Here is a 17,356-nt window from a genome sequence, read left to right on the forward strand (position 1 = left end):
AGTGGATTTTCTTGTAAAACCACAGGAAGATGACGTAAGGCAGAGAAACCAAGGATTGTTCTAAACCAAGGGTGCAAGAGTAGAACCCCTCTACTATTTACCTTTGCAGCCAGACCAGACTTATCTTAAAACCTGGTCCAGACTATATATTAGAGAATATATCTCAACTTCCAATAACATTATTTTAAAAATATAATTATTATATATATAATTATATAATTTATATTAGCACTGAAACAAACAACAACAACAAAAAAAAATCTCCACCAAACAAACATTCAGTTCAGCAAAACCCCCTGAAAATGTAGTAGTTGAAAGTCCACTGTGCTATACTAAAATACCAATGCTGCTTTAAGGCTGTTCTCAGTTAATGAATTTATAGACATGTATTTCTTTCCCCAGGACTAAAAGCAGAAGTTTTTCTCATATCAGCTCAACACACAATTTTAACCCATATAGAAAGGCAGCTGTGCCTTTCACATTTGCCTAATCAGCATTTTTTATTAAAATCACAGCAAGAAAATGGGCAGAACCTTCAGCATGCTCCAACAAGAGTTAACTAACAGAAGAAAAAAATCAGTGAAGTGAGAAAAAGGAGAGGAAGTAAAAGCCACAGGTAATGGGCAGGGAAGAAAAAAGACATAGTCCTTCCAGTCCCTTTCAGTTTCTCAGGAGATTCTGGAAGGGAAAACGCTTTCTCCTGTTGAACAGACAGTTTGTGTGTTGGGGAAGGAAGGAGGAGGGATGGGGGACAGGAGTGATGCTGCACATACACAGTTAGAGAAGTGATCGAATAGCCTTTTTTGTAATTTTTAAAATCAATTAATTCTTTTCCATAAAATAACCGATCGACAATTTCCTGTGAACTTCCCAGTTCATTTAAAAAAAGCCTTTTTCTCTTCATAGTGGAGGCTGTGACAAAAAGGGGTTTTTTGATCAACACTTTATGACATCATTTATCACTTTGTATATTAAGAGCATGTGTCATCACTTGGAAGGAGGCCAAAACAGAATTTGTATCCAGCTGGACTTAGGGTAAGTAATGAGTCAAATAATCAAATCCAAATCTCCTGCTTGACTTTTTTTGAATTCTGAAGAAATTCAGAACTTAAAGGGGTCTCCAAAAACAGCTGTTCTCCTGGGTTTTATGCAATTTGGTTATAAAAATCATAGCAGTAAGATGGTCCTGTACTGAACCATAACCCCAGTGTGCAGCATAAAAGAATGAGGATCTGAGATCACTTTTTTCTGCTCAGTGCAAGGATGGCTCAGCCAGGGTGTGCAGTGAAATACAACCCAGAGCCACCTGCAACCCAGAAAATTAAGCAAGGAAAACGTTAAGAATCAAAAGACTTTTCTATTTCTTTCTACCTCTGCCAGTGATTTAACATGCATACATTATGCCAAGCCAGTCAGTCTCAAATTTTCAGATTCAGTCTGTGATTTGCTCCACATTTTGGAAGTGTTGACTGGTTGTAGTGGAAGCAACACGAGCTATAAATTCTTAGCACGTACAAAAAGGAGCTTTAAATATGTCAAATTTGATGTCAAGAACAACAAAGTACCTAAAACCAGAACCCAACAGGGATTTCCCTTCATTGGATGTAAATATCCATGGCGTTCAAAGGGGTACTGAGGGATAGCACAGAGCTCAGTGCAACAACATGGGATTTGGAAGACCTGTGCTCAACTGACTGACTGGCAACAGCCAAGAGGAATAACCAAGTGAAATAACCAAGTGAAATAACCACAGCTCCCAGCTGACGTGAGCACAGCGTCATTCCAACGTCACACACGTGGGAGAATAAAAACATCATAGGCTGGGATCTTCTCCTTTCAAAGCACGGGAGCTGCTCATTCTGTGGGAGGAATAAAGAAAGGACACAAAACTCACATATGGCTGAGAAGAAAGCTGAGAGTCACACTGAAAATATTGTGGGGAGATAGAAAAATGTCTTAGCAGTGTTCCAGCAAATTGCTTTAGACTTTCTTCATTTTAGCAATATTTAAGTTGTTGGGCCCTTTTTGTAAGAAAAGTGTGTCTGCTGCATGCCATGAGAACATACAGATAAAGAAATATGTTTTCACCTGAAGTAAGATTGAAATTGCTACTCAACACTACCTTCAATAACAACAACCATCACGTCTTGAGAAAGAACCAAGCAACACAAAAACACCCTGGCCTCCTCCTTAGCTTCACATCGCATTTTGGTCATCCAAGGTGGACATTATCCATAGGAACAACCGATGCCATGTATCATGTGCAAGTGTCCCACTCTTACCTCAGGGTCCTTCTCGATCTCCAGCCCCGCTTCCAGCAAATTCCGTTCATATTCCTCCCGCTGCAGCCGCCTCTCCTCCTCCAGGGCATCCAGCGGGCTGAGCTCCACCACCTCCAGCCCCGGCAGCCCCGGCCACTCCCTCAGGGCACGCTGACCACCATCCTGCTGCTGCTGCTGCTGGGGGTCAGCATGGCCCTTCCCAGTGCCTCCATTGGAAACCAGGGCGGCAGAGGCGGATCCGCGCCCCAGCTCCAGGGAGGATGCGCCGGGCTCGCGCCGGGACAGGCGTCGGCGGTAGTGGTAGGCTAAGACATAGTCAACCTTCCTCTTGCTGTCCCTGAAGTGCAGGCCACTCGGGGAGGCCTTGTCCCTCAGCGCTCCCTGCGTCCCTTCCACGTAGTTGTTGATAATCTGGAAGAGAAAGACAGGAGTCGCACAGAGAAGAAAGGCAAAAAGCCCAAGTTGGTGGGGGGGTCTATCTCCACATAAGCACACGAAGCCACGAAGATTCCAGGTATGACCTACAAATACTAATTTTGCACACAAGTCTCACTTCATTCCTCCTCTGACCATAAATTAAATATAGTTTAGTTTATCCCAACACATGGGATCCGTATGGAAGAGCAGGTACAGAGGCACATCCCAACTCTGTCACCTTGTTCTGCACGTGCACAGACCAAGGGGAGAGGACACACACAGTTTGAAAGGAGACAGAAAAGTGAGAATAACGATCATATTACAGGCCGTGTGGTGTGGAGAAAAGCAGGCAGGGAAGGGAAGCAAAAACTCTGTTGGAAAGCAAGAAATCGATCTTAGCCAGAATAGGAGAAATATCTTTAATGTGGTTCAAGGTCCAGAAAGGCAGGGATGGAAAGAAACGCTTTGGAAAATATCAGGGATTAGAAAGAATATGTCCCATCAATGGCTAGTGGTGCTTGCTTGCATTTTAACATTTGGAAACGTGTGACTGACCAGTTACACTGCAAAAGGGCTAAAATCCTTCAAGTCACTCATGTTGCACCCAGTCAGGCCTTCAGACCATCCCTGCTTCATCATCTCCCTCTCAGAACCCTTCTGGGATGCAGCTCTAACAGTAATCCTGCAATCATGCCCCAGCCTGGATGGGAATTCTACAGCATTCATCTGGAAATCTGGCACTGAGGCATTGCACTTCCCACTCATTAAGGCAGCCCATGAGTTTTCCAAACTCAGTTTCCAACCAGCATTTCCAGCACAATGCTGCAGTGCAAAGCCCCTTCAGAGAGCTCTCTAGAGTGTTATTCACTGGACTGCCACCAGCCCTCCAATGGTGGGGGGAAAAGATAAAAGCAAGGGTCAACCTGATCCAAAGTAATCATCTTATAACCTAATTCCAAACATTTATGGTTCCCATAGGTAACTGTACAAGCAAAATCTTGACAGATACCACTCAAAGGTTTCATTCTGTATTTTTCTCCCCTTCTTTACATGTGCTGGTAGTGCTGAATGCAAAGTTAATAATTTGTTGCATGCCATTTTTCTTGTTTGTTAACACAACACAAATTTATGAATGCATTATATAAATGTGCATATTATTATATTCATCAACACACCCAGATTCTTGCTTTTCATTGTTTTGCTTCATTCAGCTTCCCACAAAGTAGCTTTCAGTCATCATATCACTAAATAAATCTTGGGTTTACATGCATGCTACATCCTTCATCCTTTCACAAAATTACCACTGAATAATCTGCTCTGAACATCATACTTATCACACCCTTCATGTCTAAAGTGTATATACAGTCCTTTTAGGCACATCCAAAATTATACTCAGCACTACATCCTGGCAGAATATAAAATTGCTTCTGAGACAGCATTTTATTGCAATTCCCCATTTCCTGATTAGATGCATTTTCATGTAGTACTCACGGGCAGCCCATGCAAACTTTCCGAATCCATCTCTGCCCCAGCGAGGAAAAACCTGTGGCAGATTCCTAGTGTCCCTCCCAGAGATTTCAGGCTATACAGCACAGAAGGAATGATGTCACCACCAGCAGGTCACTGGCACAAGGCAATGCATTAGCTGGCTCTAGAGAAGATGAGCTCTGAGCATCATCTCCTCTCTTACTGGACAGTGTGGGCAGAAACAAGATGCACCAACAAGAAGCAGGAGGTTGGAGAATGTGAAAACCACTCTGAGGTTTTCCTTTTTGTTGCTGTGTGGAGCCACCTGCCACATCCCAGCCACCTGAGAGGGCACCATAGCAACACTTGGGGTTGCTGGAGTTACACAGGGCATGGAGAGAATCAACAGTGACTCCCTCTCCCTCTCTGTGGACTCTTTTCCTCACTCTCAGCAGCAAGTTGCAATACCCATAATTATGGGTTCCCAATTCACAGAAAACAAATCTGAATTCCCACAGATTTCACTAGAGACATTTCCTGCCCCTAAATTTCCACTGCTTGCGTTACCATGTGACATCCTGGAACAAGAAGACTTTTTTAGGGAGAAACACAAAAAGTCACAATTTCAAAAAGAACCATCAGGATCTTTCTCTCCTCCCTCTCACAGCCATTGTAAAAGTCAGAAACAGTTATTTAAATTACCAGCTTAGCAGTGCTTTCACTGCTTCTTGATGTTTCCAAGACAAAAAGCCATCACACCAAGAAATAAGAAAATGGGAAGGTAGGATCAGCATTTCATGATGATTTTGTTCTAGTGGTCTGAGAGCAAATATATCATTACAAATACATCCCAAAAGGTGCCTCCTCTGATGATGGCTCTCCTCTGAACACTAGAGCCACACCACACTTCCACTGGGAATCAATCCAATCCAGCCCTCACTATCACGTGGCCACAGCTGGCTCAGGGTTGGCACAGGCACACCTGATTTAGTGATCAACCTGCAGAGGTTTTCTGCCATGAGGGGTAATAGCAACCCCCTTCCATTCTTGCTCTGAAGGATTTGGGCTAAAGCAAAAAATTAAGAAAAGTTTGGTGAGTTTACTGCAGAAATTAATTTTTGTTGTACACAGAGAGACAACTGAACCACCTGAGGCTGTGGTATCACTTTCCTCATAAAGATTCTTCTCCCTGTTCTGATTTAACCTACACACAGGAAAGTGCACCCTGCCTTTCTCACCTTGCTTCAAGCCTCTTCATAATCCCAAATACACTTGGAGTAGGTCAATGAACATGAAACCCTACTTACAGAACATCTGTAGGACACCACTGATGCTTCAAGGGCTCCATTGTTCCCACTTCTGTGACAGGAAGTTCGATTCTGAGGAACAGTGAGGTATTTGCTGTTGTAGGCTGAAAAAGAGTCTCTTGCTGATTTTGCTGTCTTCCGTCCATTGAGGGTTGGGTGGGAGGAGGGTAGAGCAAAGTCTGAGAAGGAGATATAAGTACATAAAGTAGGTTTTATTCAGGTGGTTCCCTAATGGAATGGGAAATACTGCCATCAGTAGACACTATTCAATTTTATTCATTCACTGGATGTGAACAGATCCAGTGGCATCAGGCAGAGGTACAGTCTTGTGGATCGTGGTCATTCTCCATAAAGAACTCTTTACACATGTGAAATGCTACTGAAGTATATCTAAGATTATACCTACATATTCTGGTCTCAGGGGCTAATGTCTGAAATTTCTAGACATGCTCCTCGTGTCTTGTGTTTGACAAATTACGTGGTCACAGTGCGGAATAATGGAGGGGATGGAGGGGATGGAAATCATCACAAAATCACACAATATACTGGATTGGAAGAGACTTGAAAGATCAGCTCATTTCTATCCCCACTGCCATGGGCAGGGACACCTTCCACTGTCCCAGGTTGCTCAGAGCCCCATCCAGCCTGGCCTGGGACACTTCCAGGGATGGGGCAGCCACAGCTTCTCTGGGAAACCTGTGCCAGGGCCTCCCCATCCTCACAGGGAACAATTTCTTCCCAATATCCAATCTAACCCTGCTCTCTGTCAGTGTGAAGCCATTGCCCCTTGTCCTGTCACTCCAGGCCCTTGTCAAGAGTCTCTCTCCATCTTTCCTGTGGGTTCCCTTCAGGCACTGCAAGGCCACAATGAGGTCAGCCCAAAGCCTTCTCCTCTCCAGGCTGAACAATCCCAATTCCCTCAGCCTTTCCTCCCAGCAGAGCTGCTCCATCCCTCTGATCCTCTTGGAGGCCTCTTCACTCCAACAGGTCAATTCCACACAGGCAGTTGCACAGTGAAAAATGCTGATAAAAACCAGTGGATACAGAAACTGTTTTGACACACAGATGTTTCATACTCTTTCCCCCTCTAGTGGTGCTACAGCTGAAGCAGGGTTGACTGATCCATACTCCCATTGTCTTGGAGAAGCTCTTATTGTGAGGGAAAAACTATGCTTTCGACCTTCCAGCATTAGTGTTTTATACCCAGGAGAAGACATCCTGTACACATCTGCCCACATGCTCAGCACCATCACCAGTACAGAGACAAAGCACCACTGCCTCTGTCTAGTCAGGACTTTTCTTCCTCCAGGAAGAAGAAATAACTCCCACAGCTCCCATCTATCTAGGGACATACCACATCCATTGTGTACTGCTAAAATCTGGAGGTTTGAATTTCCCCCTCATTTAGCTGAGCCCCTTCAATCCCCTATATTCAGATATATTCAGGCTTAAACTGCTTCCCCACCACCATGTTCTGAGAGAGGAGACAGTGGAATGCTAAAGAAGAAAATATTTGGAGGAGAGGGTCTGACCTCTAAATGTTATGGTAATTCTTATGTTTCCTATCAATAGCAGATTAGGGTCCAGCAGCACTTGAACAGTCCAGCAGACTGACTCACCACTCTTCCCTGTCTGATCTCCCAAGAAGACTCGTGCTTGGTGCACTTTAATGAAGCACATAATGATGCCACAAGGGAAACTCCGAGGAAAATAATTAATAAGTGAAGGTTTCATTCCCAAAGGCCACACACAATGTTTCTCCAGTATTTTCAGACTGAGTCTGGGATATCTCACAAGACTTTTACACAGTCAATTAAAGACCTCTTTTTCTTTCCAGTCCTTTTAACTAGGCCTAGGAAAAAAGCTGCAGTTCATTTATAATAACATGATTTCATTTCCATTATGCTTCCAAACCTCCAGAAACTGTGTCACGAACCTGAGATTAACACTGGTAAACTGGTGAGGCAGCCAGGGACCCCTAGTCAGAATGTGTTTTTTGATGGAAAGGCAATTGCCGTATCTATATCTGGAAGACTCATGTTCTCTCAAAAGCTTTTCATCTTCCCAAATTAGACTGATTGAAGCAAAATGTTTTGTTTTGAATGCATTCTACATTTGACAGTTCTTGCCTATGGTACAGCAGCGTCTCAGGGGCTTCTGCTTCAGATGCAGCCTGACCTCATTCCACCCTGTAAGCCTTTATGACATCTGGCCTTACATGTTCTCATTCTGTAAATATTCTGGAGGAATAAGTATTGATAGGAAAAAAAACTCTGTGTGTATGTGAATATATGTAAAAAATTTAAATATGCACACATGCATAGCTTTGGTGTATATTTACACACACATATATATGGGTTATATATGTATCTCCAGAGAACAGCAGTACAATGAATCTTGAATTGAACTTGAAAAACAAACTTTCAAGAACTACACTCATTCTACAAAAATAGCTGGGGAGCCATCCCTCCAGTTAAATCCTATCAAGTTGTAAATGGCTTCCAAGGACAAAGATACCTCTAGGACAGAGATCAGTGACCAGCTCCAGTTCCAGTGCAAATTCACAGCCAGTCACCACCTGCTCACTCAGCCTCTCTGCACTCCTTTGCCTCAGCTTTTTGCAAACCTAAAGGTTGGCCATATATCCAGCAATAGACCTCACTGTTTGTGTCCCCAGGTCCTTGTCCAAAGTGCCACCATGAAGAAGTTGCACAGACTGCCAAAAGGGGAAGGAAGGACTGAGGGAGTGTGTTAAAGGACCACACTGCTTGTGAAGGAGCAGTAAAGGAGTCTGCCTAATTAGGAGCTGTGTATTAAATACTGAGTAACAGCCAATTAACTGAGCTGAGTGGTCCAGATGATCAGATTATCTCAGCACAGCTACTTGCAGAATACACTGTAAGTGGTTTGGTCATCCAGGGCACAGACAGGGAACTGCTTTCATTTGTCTTTCTCTCTTTCCAGTGAAGCATCAGAAAGGATTTGCATTTCTGAAAGACACCACAGTTAGAAGGGTCCTCCTCTGCAAGGCTGTTCAAAACATCTGCACTTTAGGAGTATTGCTTAGCAAACTCCAACCCCCAAGTAAGGATGAAAAACCCTACTTGAACATACTTGTAGCTTTACTCAAACATATCTTTTTTGAAAGGAAAAAAAATTATATGTATTTATATATGTGTGTGGGTTTATATATTTATTTATTTGTTTTATATATTTTTTTCATATATATATATATGAAAAGATGTAGCATGGCTATACATGTACTCTTTAGGTTCTCAGTAAATAATGACTTCTCAGCTCTGAATATGCACACCCAGAGTTGCTGATTTAATACAGGGGGCTATATCTCTTCTGTGAACTCCAAACTAACACAGCTCACCAAATCCTCCTATTTCTGCACTCTCCCATCCAGTCCCTTAGCTAAAATTATTTCTATAGGAAATAATCTATGGACCAGAGTGTGCAAGATTTAACGTTACTGCACTAGATTTAGTATTTATTGCTGATCTATCTTTTTTGAGTCCTTTTAGTACCCTTTTTCTATGTCATGTCCTTCACTGTTAGTCCTGATATATGCTTATGTCAGAAAAATTAGGTTCTTTCTGTAATTTTTACATGTAGAGTAGAATTAAAAAAAAAAAAAAAAAAAAACCAAACCAAAACCAAAGAAAAAAAACCCAAAACCCAACAAGAGGGGGGAGTTTGTAAAGTTACAGACATGGCTGTATAATGTAGATAAAAGAGTACAGCTCATGCCAAAATTACTTCTTGTGCACATCTCCAACAATTCAACACAACTACAGCAAAATATGACTTTTTCCACTGTGTCCTCAAAACCACCACTTCAGTGCCTTTCAAGAATCATAGGAATTAAAGACAGACAAGGCTGTTTGGGTTGTCTCTAATGCCATCTAATTTACAGCCTGTGTGTTCAGGGCTCACACAGCACCTCAGACTGAAGGTGGAAAGGGCAAAACAACAAATCCTGACTAATGCCTTGGATAGCCTGGATGCATCTCTCTGTCTGAACCTCATGCCAACACTCAGTTTGAAATGTCCTGAGCCTCCAGGACATCCCCAGCAGGACATTCTCTTAAGTAGGACTCAGTATCTCACCTGTATTCCTTTATATTTGACCATACATAACACAGATATCCTTTGCCTTCCTATCTCCAGAATATGATTAAAGAAGAGATACTCTTTATAAAGAGAACCATCAAATTCTGAGTTTAGTTATGGAACTGATTTAATATAAGCATTTAAGCAGCAGCGGACTAAACACCCAAATAGTTCTTGAACCATTCTAAAGAGAGAAATACCAGATAGCTAAAATTCAATGGTCAAATTCGATTCTTCCATTATTCAAATAAGGAGTTTGAAGTTCTCCACAGAGTTACAGCCCCAGAAACAATGAGATAACATGAAAACAACCACAGAGCTTTTGACTGTGACAGCAAAAGTACAATGACTCAACATCAGCACTGAAAGTTATTCTAAAGTTGTACATTGGGACCTCCAGCACAAAGATATTATACACTGAGCAGATTTGCTCCTTTTGTATGGGAACTGAGAGCTCAGGGCTGCCCATTTTCCCCTGGAAAAAGATATTGTTTACTCCCCACTGTTGCACTGCAATAAGAAAAATGCAGGTGGAAACAGCAGAAGACATTTGCCTAGTGATTGTCTTTTCCACATGGATCACAACACTGACCCACAGCTGCACTTCTGAAGCTTCAGGAGAAATGAACTTTTCATGTTTTATCTCTGAGCTCTCTATATGTAACTGGGCCAAAGATTTCTCTTTTCTTTTTTTTTTTTTTTTTTTTTTTTTTTTTTTTTTTTTTTTTTTTGTGTCCTAAAAGAAGACAGAGAAGTCCTTCCAAGGTATTCCTTTCTTTGTTCTCCACCCTGTTCTCATCTATCCCACTCCATAGGCAGCAATAAGAATGAAACAGAGAATAAACTTACCGGGCATGTGTGTTTCCATGTTGCCTGGAGGTCTGGCTAGAAGTTGCGTCAGTGCTAAAATAGGATGTGGGGCTATGCTGTGCACAATCTACTTCTTCACTGGCTTAAGGAGGGAACAGCATGAGCAGCTATTTCCATCCTGCCTTGATCCTGCTTTAAGCAAACCACAAACTGAAGCTAATTAGCGAGACCTTCTGGTTTGGTGATTACCATCATGGAGGGAAGAGAGGGAGAAAGACAAAACTCCCATGACCTGAGAGTCCATGGCAATTCTCCGCTGGAATTCAGCACCTTGTCTTCAGGCTCCATAACACCTCAAGAAGCAAGGTAACAACAAGCATATTTTGTCCAGAAGGCAGTGGAGAGGAAGGAAAAAGGCTAATGCAGAACCAGGGCTCTACAGCAGAGCCAGCTCTGTCCAAAGAACCGGCATTCGAGGATCAGATTGTCTTGGAGCTGGTTTATATGGGGAAGAGGGTCTTTATATCTACAAAGCTTCACAGTGTTTCCAGGTAGGAGGTAAGTGCAAAAAGCTTTTTATAAGGCTCTGTTTCAAGTACTCAAGTTACCTCAGTGCCTGGATGCCCTGTCATTCCTGCATGAAATATTCAGGGGATTATCTTGTAATCAACTGTCTAATCAGAACAGGTGATGGATCCTGCTTAGCCTTCAACCTTGCAATTTAAGCAATGTATAGGGAAGAAAAATTGCTGACAACCAATGCTATCTGAGAAAGGACTCTTATTTGCTAATGATAACTGGAGGGAGATGTAACTAATTTGAGCCCAAATCTTTTTCTTCTTTTAGCCTATTTATGACACTAGGACCGTTTCTCTAGTGTGACAGGGAGAAATGGATTTATTCAATGCCTGAACTTGAACTGGGTGATGTAAAATTTTCTCAGCAAGACTAAGAAATTTATATGGGGTTTTAAATGTATTAAATCACCACACCCTTGTTGGTCCCTACTTTGAGATGGCATTTCTTATCTTCTAACCAATACATCAACAGATATCAAATAAGTTGTCTTTTTTACCCTGCTGGTGTCTTAGGCTACTCTCAGAACTTCTTTCAGAAGTTTTAAAAACAATCTGTTTCCTCAATAGGGAACAAATCTCCTGCTTTCTACACCTATCTCACAGAGAGGGAAATCTAATCTTTCTGAAACTTTTGTTATTTTCCATCCACAATCTATGCTGCTCCAACTAAGCTTAAAACCAGAAAGGCAAATCCTGGCTAATTCTGGAATAGTATGGGAATGTAGAGCCAGGTCCTGCTGGGATCCCTGTGGACTTATAGCTCTGCCTGCACAGTTTCCAATTACCAGCTTCTATAAGCCATAAGGATGGGTGTGTTACAGGTAATACACTTAGCTCAGGTAATAAATAATATACATAGCAATATGAGAAGAAGCAATATCCAGCTGTTTAGAATGGAAGTAGTCTATATTCAAGATTTTTCCAATGGAGAAAAATCATATCTTGGCATCACTGTCCTTCCCGAGGTACCAGGGTATGGTGTTAATTGATAATGCAGAGCTGTGACAAATAATACCAATATACCTGATTGTGTTTCACTTGCTGTAGAGGAGTGGTGCTTGCAAGTCTGTAAATTTAGCAGAGAGATTAGATGTTTTGAATTATTGAGGAGTTATATAAGACTCCTTCCCAAATCCATTCAGAATTCCTGTAAATCTATCCTGTGGCGCACTCAACAATCCAGCTGGTGTTCTGAATTGGTGGGATGTGCTCCTAATCATTGGTGGAAAGGTAAAGACCAAGGTAGTTCAAACTCATCAAGGCTCACAAACAGTATGTATGACTTGGGAAAAACAACATTCCTCAAAGCCTGGTTTCTGCTGGAGAATGCCAATGGAGCAGACAGATGTGCGATGTGCTGGCACACTTGATTGCAGGCAGGACTGTGCTCTTCACTCCTGCCAGGGAGGAATGCTGCTGACAGTATTGGAATTGCAGTAATTGCAGCTGCCTGTGGCCTGTGTGAAAGGCAATGAAACATGCACAGAGCAGGTCTGAGCCCACTGGGTCCTTCGGCAAAAGACAGACAGCTCTTTTGGGGCAGGCTGCCTGAAAAACCTTGATTCTCATGCCAGCAAGTTAAAGTCAAAAACATATTTATCTCCTCAACCTGTTAAAGGAGATGATATAATATTCCCTTCTGCTTTTTCTTTCCTGCCAGTCTGTTTCTACAACAGGACTTTCAAGAAAGATCCTTCTGGCCTCGCTCATGACAGGGGCTTGAAATACACAGGTGGTAGCCAGGCCTGAGTAACAACACCTAGACCACACCAAAGTCCCCAGAACTCCCTGCTGTAAGTAAAGCCAGTAAGTGCTCTTCTTATGGGATGCATTGCACTGACTCAAACAATTAATTATCTAATTAGAGCTGTCTGCAGCCACAAAGCCTTGGGCTGCAATCCCTCCCATCAGCTTTCACAAGCTAAGCAGGGTCAGTCTGGGTGAGGGCACAGGTTGAAGCAAAGGGACATCCCAGCCATGGCACGTGGAAGAGGATGACATTTGCCTTTTACTCCCAATCCATCTCTTCTCTCTACTCTCTGATGTTGCAGGTTGCTATTCCAGGAATTGCTGATCTTCAGCTTCAGATGAACGTTGACTAATTGGTGACCTAAATCCATCTGTCAAGGAGTTAATATCTAGAGGCAACAACAGGAAGGAACTGGTGTGAGGGTGGAGGTGAACTGGCAACAGATCTACTGCAGCAAGTGGGGCTGATGCCAACTAAAAATGTTTTCTCTCTCTGGTGTTATTGTGGCCTATAGCAGAAGACACAGATGCATGGAAGGCCTGCACTTCTACCACTGTGCAGCAACAAAAGGATGTCTTAAAAGAACAAAAAAAGCTAAAAGGGCTCACAATTCAGCCCTGTTGAATCCACAGCTGACTGGCAAGAGAGAAGCAGCAGGGATCTGCCTGGTTCCTCTAAGAAAGGAATACAACTTACCTTTAGTTGGAAGCACAGGAGGTTTTGTTTGTTCTCAAAGGGAGCCTTCCTTGCAGATGGGGAGATGCTTTGACCCATTTAATCATGTCACAGTGCAATTCATTATTTTTAAGCTGTTAGTTAAACAAGAAGCTTAAATAATTCTTGTCTTTTAAAAAGACACATGGAAATAACAGTCCTCCCTCTCATACTTTTGAAAAATTACTACTTCCCAGTAAAACTGCTTCACTGACACAAGATTCCTCCAGGACCAACAACACTCTAGAAAATCATTTGTGTTCCAAGGCCCAACTAGACAAAGTAGAATTTAATTCCTTGTAAATATATGCCTTGCAGTAGTAACTAAATTAAACCTGCCACTGCAAATTCTGCATCTCGATTAATTCCAACTTTTGGAACAAATGCAACAGGTGAATTTTGGGCACCTGGAAATAAGGGATATAACCACTGAGCTTTCTCCTTGGGCTGGTCTGGGCAAGGGCTGAAGTAAGAGCCGCCCTTAATCCTGTACACAAGTCCTGAGGACTTGCACAATTTACATAATCTGTCCTCAACACACAGTTTCTTTGCATTCAGCTTCAGGAGAAACATGTATATGCACTGTAGGAAAATATTTGGTTGTCTAAGCCACAAGTATTGTTTGTGTACCAGGAATATCCTACTCTTACTCTGAGGCCTTACTCCATAACTACTGTACTTCCTGAAAAGAATGGGAGGAAAAAGAGCAAAAAATTGTAAGTCCACAGTGTGTCACTAAGGACTGAAGTGGGGAATGAAAGTCTTAATGTCTCTGCAGAAAATACTAAATGATTTGGGAAATGTTCTTAAAGTATAAGCAAATGCTTCCAAGCATGATTTATTTATAGCTGTTTCTTGGGGTTTTTTTCAACAATGTGGATTAATGTCCCCAGAGAAATGAAGGGAATCTCTCTCCTACAATGCACCACAAGACAAACCAGGCTGTGTTCTGTTGTGCTGGTAAGCTTTATTATTTGCTGTGCCTATACATTTATTCAGGATTCTAACAGATAAGGCAGCATACAGAGAAAACAAGGCTTGCACTGTGAAGTTCCTCCATCATAAAGCTTCAGATTTAAGCAGCTGGGCTCGTGGGCACTGTTCAGGGTGTGCAGTTGCGAGCCCGGCACTCACAGAGGGAGGCAGAGGGGATGTAGTGCTGCACCACGGTGCCGTTGGGACACCGCAGCGGGATCGTCACCGTCGTGGTCTGAGTGGCCGTGCAGCAGTTGCAGAGATCTTCCCACTGCCCTGTCTGAGCAGAGTACTTGGTGGTGCTTCTGCACTTGCCCTAAATGGGGAAAGAAGAGAGCTGAAGTTTGAACAGAGCCTCGTTGCACTCAGAATCCTGGTTCTTCCCCTTTAAAATATCCATGGGTGAGTTTCTCCAGCTTCTGTGCTCTGCTGCAAAACATGAACTCAGAAACAGGTGCCTGACTCTAGACCATGAGGTGCTGTTCAAAGAGTAACTTCTTACAAGCAGAAGCAGAGCAAAGGAGAGGTGAAGAAACTGCTCACACACACAGAAAAAAAAAAGCTGGGAATTTAAAAAACTCACAAGGATGTCCAGAGCTGTGGTGCTGGCTTCTGAGCAAACGTGGTTATCACGTATTCACAAAGCGCTTTAGCCCAAATGATGCAACCCACACACCCACTGTTGCCCTGCTGGTGCTATTTTTTCTTGTTCTGCTTGTCTGGCCACTTAACTAATTTAGAGCAAGCTGTCAGTGCCTGTAGCCATAAGCCTTCATGATGTAAAAACAAGTACATAACACTCTGTCAGAGTCTATTTCCTTTGGTGGCTTTGTGCTCTTATTTCCCAGTCTAATTAAATTAAAATATCCTATCATTATCAGGGAGGACTTTAGAAAAAATGTACTTAATACTATTTATTCCCAAAATAAACTCTGGACTTCTGCAGGATAAACATCTACACTCGTGACTTTATGGCTGAGGACATTGTAGACAGGACAAGAGGTCAAGAATTATTAGTTATGCCATAAATTGGATTGTACACAAGGATTGGTTAAAATCCTTGTATGAGGTTCAGTTACCTTAGAAAAAGCAGAGATGCAAACACCCAGAAGGAAAGTTAATAGGAAGTTGACTTCCTGTTTTAACAGGAAGTTGCCATATAAGGCGTAAGCAACCATGGGCTGGAAATTAAACTTTTAATCTGATTATGGAAGACACGAGACACGTAGAACACAACAGCTTGGTGCCAAGGCTAATGGAGGAATCCCAGAGCTTATAGGACACGCAAGTCAAATCTTGGCACTCAGGTTTTAAAGGTCCTTTAAAGTGTCATTTATCTAAATACCTATTTAAATGCCCCCAGTCAACCCAGAGGCTTGGTGCTTAACTACAGACTCAGAGCTGAAAATCAGCTTCACAAATGTGAAGATAAGTATTCCATTTTTTGTTTGTTTTGTAGAAAAAATTCCTTTTTTCCCCTCTTTATGTAGAAAGTCCTAACAGAACTACTTCAGAGTCATTAATTTCTGATGAAAGCAAGAGAGTGGGATGGACAAAGCCTTTGTGTCTAACACATGCCTTTTTTCATGCTGGTTTGACCAGGGAAAATTCAACATCATTAAATTACTTCAGGAAAGAAGTGCCAGTGCAGTTAACACCAAGTGAATCAATGAGAAGTGATTTAATCAATTAACTGAAGTCAAACCATGGTGGAGGAAAAGGTTTCCTTTGGGGAAAGAAAAACAGGAAGTCTTGGAGCAGAGTGGGGGGTTGATTTTTTTTTATTTACCTCACAATGAGAAATAGGCACCTCCTTTTCAGCCACACATCCATTGATATTGCCATACTGCAGTCTGGTACTTACTGGATGACATTCCACCTCCACACCTGTCAAGTAAAAAAAAAAAAGAAAAAGAAAAAAAGTGTTTGACACTGCTGACAATTGCTTTTTGTAACTCACTTCCCTTTACTCCTGAAATTGCTGTCAGTGAAATGTTATTCCTGGTAAAATCTCTAGCTGGGTGTGTCTCCTTAGAGTAGCTCATTGAGAGATGTGTGACTATTTCACACTACAGCCCTAAAATTCCACTAGAGAAGGATTTCCCTCATGTTTCTTTTCAACCGACTGCTTTGCTTTAAAGTCACCTTGGCCATCTAACACCAGCCTCTTCCCTGGTCTTAGACAACTCTCCTGTTAACTCTGGTACCAACAGGGACTCTGTTCCCCCACTTTCAAAGAGAGCCTCATTATTAATATGCTCAAATTTAAACTAATCCAGAGTATTTTCTTCTGAACTCTTGCGTGTTTTGGTCTGCACCTAAAGACTGGTGAAGGAGCCAATGCTTTTTTCAGTGGGTATTTTGTGCACAGACAACAGCAGCTCTGTGTAATGTTACTAGAGTTTTATATCTCTGTGAAAGGACAGGCTCCTACTCACACCTGTTTCTAGCTAACCAATGAAATTTCTGTGTTTAACAGAATATTGGACTGATTTTTAGGTACTGCAAAAAAGCATTTCAGAAAGTTGAAGGAATTCAGCAGGACAACTGCACAACTAAGTACATACAGACGGGAAAGAGAAAGGTATCCATCTTCCTACCAGCAAACACAGCTTTCCATGGGAATGTTGGTACCAAATTGACTCTGTGCCTTGCTAAAATCTTAAATTTCATTTTAAAAAAATGCAGCTCATTTCTGGTTTCAGGGCTGGAAATGCCCTCTTTTAATGATTTCTCTTTTAAAAAAATTGTCCACCTGAAAGGACAGTTGTGTTCACACAGTTAAAAGGCACAAAAAAAAGAAAAGTCATCAGCCTCAACACAGCTTCATCCCTTTTTTTATCCTGACTTACCAACTTATTCTCTAGTTACTTTACCTCTTTTTTACTTTTTTGTTGACTCCTCTGCAAAGGCAAGTGCTTGTAACTTAACAAGACA

The 17,356-nt window shown here is 42.1% G+C and overlaps 2 protein-coding genes across 2 annotated transcripts in view; both read right to left on the reverse strand.

Moving 5' to 3' along the window:
* ANO2 (anoctamin 2) overlaps positions 1–4,220 on the reverse strand; it is a gene marked incomplete at both ends in the record, with an annotated part of 139,386 nt that extends 135,166 nt beyond the window's left edge. Inside the window, 2 exons of the mRNA XM_083860118.1 lie at positions 2,283–2,693; positions 4,191–4,220. Of these exons, the coding sequence (XP_083716244.1) occupies positions 2,283–2,693; positions 4,191–4,220 (441 nt within the window). The remainder of the gene's footprint in view (positions 1–2,282; positions 2,694–4,190) is intronic.
* Positions 4,221–14,396: 10,176 nt separating this feature from the next.
* Positions 14,397–17,356, reverse strand: part of VWF (von Willebrand factor) — a 112,947-nt gene continuing 109,987 nt past the window's right edge. Inside the window, exons 51-52 of the mRNA XM_083860020.1 lie at positions 16,209–16,306; positions 14,397–14,735 (exon numbers count right to left, since the gene is read on the reverse strand). Of these exons, the coding sequence (XP_083716146.1) occupies positions 14,547–14,735; positions 16,209–16,306 (287 nt within the window). The 3' untranslated portion in view covers positions 14,397–14,546. The remainder of the gene's footprint in view (positions 14,736–16,208; positions 16,307–17,356) is intronic.

This window comes from Zosterops lateralis (assembly GCF_965231275.1).
Source record: "Zosterops lateralis genome assembly, chromosome: 4".
Classification (NCBI taxonomy): Eukaryota; Metazoa; Chordata; class Aves; order Passeriformes; family Zosteropidae; genus Zosterops; species Zosterops lateralis.